Source organism: Dipodomys ordii, unplaced genomic scaffold, assembly GCF_000151885.1.
Source record: "Dipodomys ordii isolate 6190 unplaced genomic scaffold, Dord_2.0 Scaffold124, whole genome shotgun sequence".
Taxonomy (NCBI): domain Eukaryota; kingdom Metazoa; phylum Chordata; class Mammalia; order Rodentia; family Heteromyidae; genus Dipodomys; species Dipodomys ordii.
Window position 1 is genome coordinate 2,990,928 of NW_012267340.1, and position 12,503 is coordinate 3,003,430.

Sequence of the window (12,503 nt, forward strand, 5' to 3'; positions counted from 1 at the left end):
TTGCTTATGTGGTGCTGAGGAATCGAACCCAGGGCCTCAGGCATGCAAGGCAAGGGCTCTACCACTGAGCCACCTTCCCAGCCCCTCATTTGTCATTTCTTTAAGTTGCTGTTGGTCGTGGGGTTTAAACTCTGGGCCTGGGCACTGTCCCTCAGCTCTTCAGCTCAGGGCAAGTGCTCTACCGCTTGAGCCACAGCACCACTTCTGATTTCCTGGTGGTTTATTGGAAATAAGAGTCTCATGCACTTTGCTGCCTGGGCTGGCTTTGAACCAAGATCCTCAGATCTCAGTCTCCTGAGTAGCTAGGATTACAGGCATGAGCCACCAGCGCCTGGCATTAAAAACCTTTAGTTCCAGATTTTATTTTTTATTTTGTTTTGTTGTTGTTGTTTTTTGTTCAGTCATGAGGCCTGAACTCTGGGCCTGGGCACTGTCCCTCAGCTCTTCAGCTCAAGGCTAGCGCTCTACCACTTGAGCCACAGCGCCACTTCTGGTTTTTTCTTTTTTGCTTATGTGGTGCTAAGGAATCGAACTCACAGCCTCATACACACTCTACCACTGAGCCACCTTCCCAGCCCGATATTTTATTTTTTAAATACACATTAAATTATCATTATCTGTAAAATTATCTTTTAAAAAAATTTACTGTTATTATAAAAGCGATATACTGAGGTACAGTTACCACAGGGTAACAAGTACGTTTTTGGACAGTGTTCTTTTTTTCCCTCTCTGTCTCCCAGACAGTAGTCCTTTAATTACTCTGAAATTAATTTTATAGTTGGTGTGGGAAAATTATTCTAAGGTTTTTTTTTTACTGCTAATAGACTTCCTGTCATAGTTTGAATAATAGAAAAAGTTTTAATATTTTTACCTTCATTCACTTTAGTTTTTCTCATTCAGTTGGTTTAATTAGATAGGAAAGATTATTAATCGGTCATCTTTTGTTCTGTGAAAATCATCGCCATACATGGTTATTCTTTATAATAATAATAAAATATTACATGGCCATCACTAAGCATAAAACAAATTCTCTTAGGTCTATGCAGAAATCATGGCAGTTTTGAAGCATGATGATCAGCAGAGTGCCAGTGCCCAAGACCATGCATCCGACCTGTGTCAGCTGAGCATACAGACCGTGTTCTCCATGCTGGACCACCTCGCCCAGTGGGCCAGGCACAGATTTCAGGAAATGAACGCTGAGGATGCTCCACAGAGCAAATCGAGCAAAGAGAAGGCCAAACCAGTGGGTGAGTTCAGACTGTGATTTTCTTCTTTCAGTTACTCCCATTGGCTCTTTCTAGTCAGTTCTGCAGTTTAAGCATCAGCTTTTAAAAAGACTTGTTTTTGTGCATTTCTCAAATGGGTAAGAAGGTGTTGTTTTCATTGAGAAGAAGCAGTGAATGCTTCTTCTAATGCTAAGACCGCTTCTTAGGACTGGGAGTGAAGTTCAGCTCAGTGGTAGAGCACTTGCCTAGCATTCACAAAGCCCACGCTTTGATCTACAGTGCTGCTTGGGGTGGGGGAAAGGACCTCCGTAACTTCTGCTTCTCAATTCCTTGGACAAGAAACATCTAATTTTTTTAAGATTGTCTCTCTTAGTAGATTGTTAGGGCTAGATGAGGTTTAATGTATAATATATGCATTTACATTTATGTAATTATAAAGAATACTGATATTTTTATTAGTCTAGCCTTCACCATTAAGTAATTTACTCCTTTTCATACATACTGTTTACATATGTGTATATCTTTTTCCCATTTCAGTTTTAAGCTTGAAAGGAGATTTTCATTTCATTTATTTCATGACCCTAAGAATTTATACTAATTAATAATCAGGAAAGAGGTTTTACCTGAAAAATTCTTATCATATACCTGTTAAACACAGTAATTTTTTATTTTTCTAAAATTTTGTGTACTTGCAAATAATTTTATATTGGGGAAAACTGCTTCTCCCTGGAATGTGGCTGTTGCTGTATTTTCCATTAATAGTAGTTCTCCCTGGAATGTGGCTATTGCTGTATTTTCCATTAATAGTAGTTCCTGTTTCTGAATGTGACAGTGGTACTAGAAAATGAAGTACTAACTCTTATCACCATTTTTGCTAATACTGCAAATAAATTTCTATCTTTTAAGAATAATACGTAGTACAATTTCAGGTGGGGAGGGAGGAGTTGAGGAGGTAGGAAGGGAACGGATGGTAGGGGAAAACAAAGGAGGAGGTAACAATGCTCGAGAGGAAATGTACTCATTACCTTACTCATATAACTGTAACCCCTCTGTACAGTATTTTAACAATAAAAAATACATATATGAAAAAAAAATACTTGGGCCGGCGCCAATGGCTCACACCTGTAATCCTAGCTACTCAGGAGGCTGAGATCTGAGGATCATGGTTCAAGGCCAGCCCAGGCAGGAAAGTCCATAAGACTCTTATCTACAATTAACTACCAGAAGACTGGAAGTGGCACCGTGGCTTAAGTGGTACAGCATTTGCCCTGAGCTGAAGAGCTGAGGGACAGCGCCCAGGCCCAGAGTTCAAGCCTCACAACCAACCCAAAAAAAAAAAAAAAAAGAAAGAATAATGCTTGAGGACTGAGAATGTGGCTCAGTGGTAGAGTGCTTGCCTACCATTTATGAAGCCCTGGGTTTGATTCCTCAGTACCACAAACACAGAAAAAGCTGGAAGTGGTGCTGTGGCTCAAGTGGTAGAGTGATAGTCTTGAGTAAAAGAAGCTCAGGGCAGTGCCTAGACCTTGAGTTCAAACTCCAGGACTGGCAAAAAAAAAGAGTAACATTTGTGAGGCAGAAGTATACCATGTTCCTAGCATGTGCCAAGTCCTTAGTTCAAGTCCCAGTACTACACAGAAACAAAAGAAGTGTAAACTCTGTAAAATAGAAAAGAAGGCTACTTGATTAATTTTGTGCTTCAAGTGGCATTCTTTCAGTATTTTACAGTCATAAATAATAACTAGTTTTGTGTCTTTCATATCCTTTTTTTGTCTTTTTAACATTTAAGAATAGTTTACATCTGAAACTACCCTTTTCAAACATAGGTAAGGGAGGTCTGACAGGGACTGACATGTTTCTTTTATAAATGAGAAGGAAAGACTCCAGAGATCAAGTAACCATGCAAAGTAAAGTAAGTACTAGTGGTACAATTGGAGCAAAACCTCTGAGCAGTCATCCTCCTGGTAGTTGTTTTGTTTTTGTTTTTAATTATCTCTCAATAGTTGTACAAAGGGGTTTCAGTTTAGCATGGCGGTTTAGAAGTACGTTGATCAAGGCCATCACTTCCATTGTTTGCCCTCAATTCCTGTTGGTAGTAAACATCTTAAATATTATGCCCTAATCTGGAGTCATTTATTTTACTAAATGAATTGGAGTTACATACTTAAACTGATGCTTTCAAATTTTCTGCAATCCGATTACTGTCTTGTTTTGCTTTTACAATGCAGTATCAAGCCCACAAGAGGGTGGCTATCAGAGCGTGACTCGTTTTCTGGACCTCATTCCTCAGGATACTCTGGCAGTAGCTTCCTTTCGCTCCAAAGCATACACACGAGCTGTAATGCACTTTGAATCATTCATTACAGAAAAAAAGCAAAATATTCGGGAGCATCTTGGATTTTTACAGGTTTGAAATTACACTGAATTTAGTGATGAGAATTCACACTGGCAGTCTTAACAGTGATGTTCATTTTGTGGCGTGTATGGATGCATTAGATGCCTGTGGTGGTTTGGTATAATGTCTTAGCTAAAGTGATAATAGATTTTCTGTAGAGAAGCACACACCTTTTCCTCTAGAGTCAGGAGAGAGGAGTAGGCAAATTAAGGTTCAAGAATAGCTTCTTGGAAGCCAGGTGCCTGTGGCTTATGCCTGTAATCCTGGCTACTCACGAGGCTGAGATCTGAGGATCATGGGTCAAAGCCAGCCTGGGCAAGAAACTTCGTGAGACTCTTATATCTAATAAACCACTAGAAAACCAGAAGTGGTACTGTGGCTCAAGTGGTAGAGCACTCACCTTGAGCTGAAGAGCACACAGATAGTGCCTAAGCCCAGAGTTCAAGCCCCACGACTGACAAAAAAAAAAAAAGAATAGCTTCTTGGAGATAATGTCCTAAAAATGAGTGCTAGTTGGACTGGGCTCAAGCAATAGAGCACTTGCTTAGCAAGTATGAATCCCTGAGTTCAAACCCCAGTATGTCAAAAGAAACTGATAGCAGTATCATTCATCCATTCCTTCCCCTCAATTCATTTGTTCCTTCCTCCTTTCCAACTTTCTTTCTCTTTTTCTTTTTTCTTTTTTTCTTTTTCTTTTTCTTTTGCACTACAGGGATTTGAACTCAGTGTCTCATGCTTACTAGGCAGGTACTTTATCACTTGAGATATGCCTCCCCTGCTTTCTTCATTTGTATGTTTTAGATAGAGTCTTGTACTTATTTGACGGAGCTGTCCTTGGACTGTGATCCTCTTAACAATGTCTTCTGTGTAGTTGATTTTACAACCATGGGCCACCATAGCTGACCTAACGGTTGATGTCTTAGATTTGCTGAAAGTATCTCAATACCAATATATTAAAATGTTTATATATGTCATTCTGATGTCCCTTTCTGAGATGACCCACTTTTCCCTGGTGAAAGTATCTTTCTATACTAATAAACTTTGCTAGGCTCAATAAACTGTACTTTTTGCTACTGTCAGAAAATTAGAAAATAAAATGAAAACTTATTGAAAAATTCAAAATTTGGCTGGGCACAAGTGGCTCATACTTGTAGTATTAGCTGTGGAGGAGGCTGAGATCAGAAGGTCATGGTATAAAGCCAGCCCAAGCAGGAAAGTTCGTGAGACTCTTATCTCCAATGAACCACCAGAAAACTGGAAGTAGCACTGTGGCTCAAAGTGGTAGAGCACTCACCTTGAGCAAAAAGAACTCAACAACAGTGTCTCGGCCCTGAGTTTAAGCCCTACAACCAAAAAAAAAAAGTGTGGATTCTATTCAACAGAATTTGTTATCAGTTGAATTCAAAGAAAGTTTCAGAGCCTTGGAGTTCTTTGCAACCCTCATGATTAATAGTAGTTACCAATATAGATTTGTGGAATAATAGTGTTGAAATAGTAGAATTTCCAGAAATAGCTAAAAACTATTGTGCATCTGCCTTGAAATAAATTCTTAGTAGTACTTTGAAGAAGTTTCTCATATACTCTTTGTATGCGGTCTGGTGGTCATAGCCTTATTGGTTTCCTCTCTTTTGGTTCTTTTGCAATGGTTGAAAAAGAAATTGTACGCTGCTATGCATGAAGCAGATGGAGTGGCCGGCGTGAGTGCGATTCGAAAGGCAGAGCCATCTTTGAAAGAACAGATCCTTGAACATGAAAGCACCGGCTTGCTGAGGGATGCCACGGCTTGCTATGACCGAGCTATTCAGCTAGAACCAGATCAGGTAAGATAAGTTAACAGAGCACACATAGGAATTCAGCAACCTGGGCTTTGGTGCTGCTTCTACCAGAGGTGGCGTGTGCTTGCAAAAGTTTGATTTCCTGACTAATAGATACTATTAGAGACTTGTTCTAGCCAATCTCAAAAATCATTTCTATGTCCTTAGAAATCCCTCAGATCACTGCAATTATTATGGAATATATGTACATTAAAATATACATGTAAGCCAGGTACTGGTGGCTCACGCCTGTCATCCTAGCTATCCAGGAGGCTGAGATCTGAGGATCACACAAAACTAGCCAACGCAGGAAGGTTCATGAGACTCTTATTCCAGTTTACCACCAGTAAATTGGAGCTGTGGCTCAAAGTGATGGAGTGCTAGCTTTGAGTGAAGATAAGAGATAGTACTCAATCCTGGGCCCCAGCCTCAGTACTGTTAAAACAATTATTATAGTTATAAAAAATAAATGAATACATAAATATATGTATAAACAGCTAAACAGCACGCATGCACACACACACACAGTTCTTGTCCACTGCAGACCTCAGAAATAGTCTATTGGAATTTGAGCTCATTGGATCACCTGTTTACTGGGACAGGAAAGGGGTTCAAAATCATGGATTTATAACTTAGACTTTAATTTTTTCTCACCTTGGGGTTTTGCTTTTGTCATATTTGACATGTTATTTTCTCAGAAGTTCAATACACAAAGTCCTTATTTTTCACAATCTTCAGTTTTAAAGACTATTATGTATTCATATTTAACTTTTTAGTTATAAATCTCCAAATCTATATTAATAGACATATACATAACCTTTCAATTTTAACTCCTACATGAGAAATAGAACAAACAAATGTTAAAGGTATTGGGTACTTTTGCATTCCATAAGTTCAATCAGATTTTTTTTAGGTTATCTGGATTTTTTTTTTTCTGTTAGTTTGAAATGTACACAGGATAGTGGGTTTTGTTATCAGCCAAGCAAGTTAGTTACTAAACTAAGGAAAGTAGGCACTGAGGCAAATGGTGTTTTTAATAAATGTCATTTGAACTGTTCTGGGATCCCTAAGTAAGTGTGAAGTGAGACTCAGGATCTTACCTCTTTTTACCTTTCCAGATCATTCACTATCATGGGGTGGTGAAGTCCATGCTAGGTCTTGGTCAGCTTTCTTCTGTAATCACTCAAGTAAATGGAGTACACGCCAGCAGGTATGGTTCATAACAGAGTGATTTCTTCCCACTATTCTGTCGAAACGGGAACCCTCTGATTTGTGACTTAGGGAGCTTAATATTTACTCAAGTAATTAAATGTCTTATGTATTTTCATGGCGATGAGCATAAGAACAAAATATTGATAGGCAGTCTCAGAAGGCAGTGTATCTGCCCTTGCAACTGTTTTCCTCTTGTAACCAGAAACCTTATTCTTTAATGTATGCCAGCCCCCAACCGACTGCAGTGGACAGGGAGCTTTGGTCAACCAAGAATGGGATCTTAGAACACACAGGCCACTCGGAGGTAGTAGTTGTTGTGATTGTTAGGGGTTCTTATTTGTTTTTGTTTTTAAGAAAAGAATAATTCATTAGGCAAAAAAAAAAAAAATACCCACCCTCAGGTGTGAGGCAGGTGGAAGGACAGGGATTTTGTCACGCTCAACGTGGGGTTGTCACGTTTCCTCATGATAACACTGAACAAGTAGGCTCTCCCTGTCTTCCCTTTGGGTCTGGGACACACACATCCCAGTGTTTGCCGTGCTCAATGAAAGAGAACTGTGCCATAGAAATTCAAGATGGGGGCTGGAAGGTGGCTCAGTGGTAGAGCGCTTGCCTTGCATGCACGAGGCCCTGGGTTTGATTCCTCAGCACCACATAAGCAAAAAAAGCCAGAAGTGGTGCAGTGGCTCAAGTGGTAGAGTGCTAGCCTTGAGCAGAAGAGTTGAGGGACTGCGCCCAGGCTCTGAGTTCAAGCCCCAGGACTGACCAAAAAAAAAAAGAAGAAAGAAAATCAAAATGACTGCTGAAGAAGCATCTTTTTTTCTTATACTTTTTTTGTTTCTTTATGTTTTTAAAGCAGCTCACAGCTTGCCTTTGACACATACACCCAATTCTGAAATTATTAGCATTACTTTTCTCTCAATTTGTGTGTTCACTGGCTCTGTTTCTTCAGGCTCTTAAAGTGAAGCAGATCATTTTATAACAGTCTGTGATAGAATAAGTTCTCTTTCAATATGTGGCACAGTTTAATTTGTCAAGGAATCTCATTCTTAAATGGCTCTATCAGATATAGTTAATGGGATAAATCATGAGTCTCTCCCTCAAAAAAGCCCAAATAATAATGAAAACTACATTCATCATCATAACAATGGAATGAAAAGATTGCATTTTTCTGGGTGTTCCTGGATAGAGATAATTATTTTATAAATGAATAGAAAATTCAGTATAATACCAATGTAATAAGTAAGTACAACAAATAGAATCTCTAAACCTATGAAATATTTCTAAGTGCTTCTTTAAGTAAACTAGAATTGAATGGAGTTTGTTGTACTAGGTCTGAATGGATTGAGGAATTAAACACGTACAGAGTGGAAGCAGCGTGGAAGCTGTCACAGTGGGACTTGGTGGAGAACTATCTTGCGGCAGGTAAACAGATTGCTGAAGTAGAAGCAGTTTTAATTTGCTATTAATATTGATTCTATTTTATGAACTCCTGTTGGGGCTTTTGATGTAAAAACAATTACCTGGGCACTGGTGGCTGGCGCCTGTAATCTTAGCAACTCAGAGACTGAAAGCTGAGAATCACTGTTTGAAGCCAGCTCAGGCAGGAAAGTCCATGAAACTCTCGTCTCCAATTAACTAACAAAAAGCTGGAAGTGGAGCTGTGGCTTAAGTGGTAGAGCACTAGCCTTGAGCAAAAAGAGTTCAAGAACAGTGCCCAGGCTCTAAGTTCAAGCCCCAGGACCAGCACAAAATAAAACAAAAGGAAACTATATGTTATTTCTGCTGACCATTTCATCAGGTGAAACCAAGCTGGCCTTTGAGCCCATCGACCTTGGCATTCCTTAACTCTGCATTTGTCTTTCAGATAGAAAGTCTACAACATGGAGTGTCAGACTAGGGCAGCTACTACTATCAGCCAAGAAAAAAGATGTCACAGCTTTTTATGACACATTGAAACTCGTGAGAGCAGAGCAGATTGTACCACTGTCGGCTGCAAGCTTTGAAAGAGGCTCCTACCAGCGAGGATATGAATACATTGTGAGGTATCTTGGGATTCCCACTTTTTTATTTAGTTTTATACATTTTTTATGGTGCTGATCCGGAGTCTTGAACTCAGGGCCTGGCTGCTGTCCCTTAGCTTTTTTACTCAAGACTGGTGCTGTAACACCTGAACCTTCCTTTTTCCAAATTTTTCCTGGCCAATTGTAAGTAAGACTTTCACATACTTTCCTGCCCAGGCTGGCTTTGAACTGTAGTCCTCAGATCATAGCCTCCTGGGCAGCTAGCATCACAAGCATAAGCCAACAGTACCTGGCTCAGGATTGGAATTTTTCATCAGTAAATAATTTTGATTGTGTGTTTGGCTGATTACTTAGCTACTGAAAATGGTTCTTTCATTCTTTTACCTTACAGTCACCCTATAGATTTTTGTTTTTTAAATCTTCTAACATCCATCCTTTTTATTGGAAAACTAATTTTTTTTTGTCTGTTATGGGGCTTGAACTCTGGGCCTGAGCACTGTCCCTCAACTCTTCAGCTCAAGGCGAGCACTCTACCACTTGAGCTACAGCGCCACTTCCGGTTTTCTGAGAGTTTATTGGAGATAAGAGTTTCACAGACTTTCTTGCCCAGGATGGGTTTGAACCGCGATCCTCAGATCTCAGCCTCCTAAGTAGCTAGGATTACAGGCGTGAGCCACCAGCGCCTGGCTTGGAAAACTAATTTTTAAAAAACCATAAGTAGTTCTTTTTCTCTTGTAATGTCATAGCTGATTTCCTGTGTAACTAACCTTAGTAACTGAGACATCTCCTGAGTCTGGCACATTATACTTGCCATAATTTCCATTCTGTACCTACTCAGAATACCCTTGGGCTATATTTGTGCCCTCTTAAAAAGAAAAGAAAATCAAACTTCCATTCATTGCACAGGCCTTCTTATAGTAGCACCAGAATATACAGAGTTCATGTTGATTTATAGCAAATCCGTATTTTATTTTAATGCAGGTGGAAAAGTTTGGTTGTTAAGTATTTCCATTTAGTTCATAAGAAATTGGGGGAATCACAGCAAAACATTCAGTATTGTAACTAGCATAAATCGTTGCTTATGCTCAATTTGAAATCGAACATATAACTGTTGCTGTTTACATAATAAGAATATATATATTCAGATTCTACCAAAGAAAAACTACTCATCATTGATTCTCCATGCTGATGGAATGCCCATGCTTTATGCATGACCTACTCAGGTGCTGTGTCTGTTGGCAGGTTGCACATGTTGTGTGAGTTAGAGCATGGCGTCAGACCTCTGTTTCACCAGTTTCCAGGTGATGGGTGTCACGAGGACTCTCTCAACTGGGTGGCTCGTCTAGAGATGACCCAGAATTCCTACAGAGCCAAGGAGCCCATCCTGGCCCTCCGGAGGGCTTTGCTGAGTCTCAACAAAAGGTTTCAACATTCCTTTTTTTTTCTTAATGCCAGTTAATCTTGAATTTAGTATGATGTTTGGATGGTGCTAGGGAGTATTTTATTTCCTCATTTGCATTTTTCTGTTATTCTCAAGAATACATTGTATAATTGAAACAGGCCTACATGAGAATCAATTTTATATGCCATTTACCTTATTTTTTTTTTTGCCAGTCTTGGGCCTTGAACTCAGGGCCTGGGCACTGACTTGAGCTTCTTTTGCTCAAAGATAGTGCTCTACCACAAAGCCACATTCCTAGCCCCTGCCCGCCCCACCCTTCTTTAAATGGTAATAAGCATATTTTGGGGAAGTGCCAGTATAAGTCAATACAAAGTCCTGGACTGGGGATAAAACTCAGTGGTAGAACATTTGACTAGCTTGTTTTTTGTTTTTTGTTTTTTTTTTCTTCCTGTCATGGGGCTTGAACTTGGGACCTGAGCACAGTACCTGAGCTCTTTTGCTTAAGGATAGCACTCTACCACTTTGAGCCACAGCACCACTTTTAGTTGTCTGGTGGTTCACTAGAGAAGAAACTCATGAACTTTCATGCCCAGGCTGGCTTTGAACCGTGATCCTCAGTTTTCAGCCTCCTGAGTAGTTAGCATGACAGGCCTGAGCCACCAGCTCCTAGCTTTGACTAGCATGTTCCTTGCCATGAGTTTGATGGAACCACAAAATAAAATAAAATCTCCCTAATTTATTGATTGATTTTGTCGGTCGTGGGACTTGAACTCTGGGCCTGGGTGATGTCCCTGCACTCTTCAGCTCAAAGCAAGCACTCTACCACTTGAGCCACAGTGCCACTTCCGGTCTTCTAGTGGTTTATAGGAGATAAGAGTCTCACAGACTTTCCTGACTGGGCTGGCTTTCAACGGTGATCCTCAGATCTCAGCCTCCTGAGTAGCTAGGATTACAGGTGTGAGCCACCGGTGCCTGGCTCTTAATTTTTTTTTATTATTATTTTTCTTTGTGGGTTGTGGGGCTTGAACTCTGGGCCTGGGCACTGTCCCTGTGCTCTTCAGCTCAAGCCGAGTGCACTACCATTTGAGCCACAGTGCCACTTCCCATTTCTTAGTGGTTTATTGGAGATGAAAGTGTCACAGACTTTCCTGCCTGGGCTGACTTTGAACCCCGATCCTCAGATCTCAGCGTCCTGAGTAGCTAGGATTACAGGCATGAGTCACAGGCACCCAGCTAATCTCCCTAATTTATAACAGATAAAAATGGAACATTGAAATTGAAATCAGGGTTTTTTTGTGTTTTTTTTCTTTTTTAACCAAGTATTTGTTAATTCCTTTTAAATAGTACATTAAGAAGCTTAACTCTTTTTTTTTTTTAATTGTGAAAATACTGTACAGAGGGGTTACAATTACATGGACAAGATAATGAGTACATTTCTTATCAAGCATTGTTGTCTCCTCCTTTGTTTCCCCTTTCCATCCCTTCCCATCTCCCCTTAACTTTTTTTGGAAAGAGGTATTGTAGTTGGGTTCCTGAGCACACTTACAAATGCTCTTTTTCTTCATGTGCTGCCGCATGCCTTTAGACCAGATTACAATGAGATGATTGGAGAATGCTGGCTACAGAGTGCCAGAGTGGCTCGAAAGGCTGGTCACCACCAGACAGCCTACAACGCTCTCCTCAATGCCGGGGAGTCCAGACTCGCCGAACTCTACATGGAAAAGGCCAAGTGGCTCTGGTCCAAGGTAATAGCTACAGAAATACTATCCTCTCTATATTCTGTTGTGGACTCTGTGCTTCCTGAAAAGGGCCAGCTGAGGGAAAACACCCGGTCCAAATTCAGAACCTTTTTATTTATTTATTTTGTCACTCATGGGGCTTGAACTCTGGACCTGGGCACTGTCCCTCAGCTCCTCAGCTTAAGGCTAGGGCTCTACCACTTGAGCCACAGCACCACTTCCAGATTTCTGGTGTTTCATTGGAGATAAGAGTCTCACGGACTTTCCTGCCGAGGCTGGCTTTGAACCACAATACTCAGATCTCAGCCTCCTGAGTAGCTAGGAATACAGGTATGAGCCACCAGTGCCTAGTTAGTAGCTCCTTATCTTTGGAAATACTTCTTGAATCTTATCTAGTTTCTACTATTTAAACCCATATCTTTATTATTTTAAGCCTCTAATAATAGATAGCTGTCCAGGATTCCCTAATGCCTACATGTAGTCCTCTGGAATAGTACTCATCACAGCCTGACATACTAGTGTCTCCTTGCTTGACTGTAAACCTTTCTTTCTTTCTCTTTCTTTCTTTCTTTTTTTTTTTTTTGCCAGTCATGGGGCCTGAACTCTGGGCCTGGGCTCTGTCCCTCAGCTCTTCAGCTCAAGGCTAGCGCTCTACCACTTGAGCCACAGCGCCACTTCCGGCTTTTTTCTT

At 40.4% G+C, this 12,503-nt stretch overlaps 1 protein-coding gene across 1 annotated transcript in view; it reads left to right on the forward strand.

Moving 5' to 3' along the window:
• Atr (ATR serine/threonine kinase) overlaps positions 1-12,503 on the forward strand; it is a 69,639-nt gene that overhangs the window by 37,785 nt on the left and 19,351 nt on the right. The window contains exons 26-33 of the mRNA XM_013029885.1: positions 1,037-1,247; positions 3,455-3,633; positions 5,277-5,441; positions 6,554-6,645; positions 7,981-8,072; positions 8,515-8,692; positions 9,914-10,093; positions 11,659-11,818. Of these exons, the coding sequence (XP_012885339.1) occupies positions 1,037-1,247; positions 3,455-3,633; positions 5,277-5,441; positions 6,554-6,645; positions 7,981-8,072; positions 8,515-8,692; positions 9,914-10,093; positions 11,659-11,818 (1,257 nt within the window). The remainder of the gene's footprint in view (positions 1-1,036; positions 1,248-3,454; positions 3,634-5,276; positions 5,442-6,553; positions 6,646-7,980; positions 8,073-8,514; positions 8,693-9,913; positions 10,094-11,658; positions 11,819-12,503) is intronic.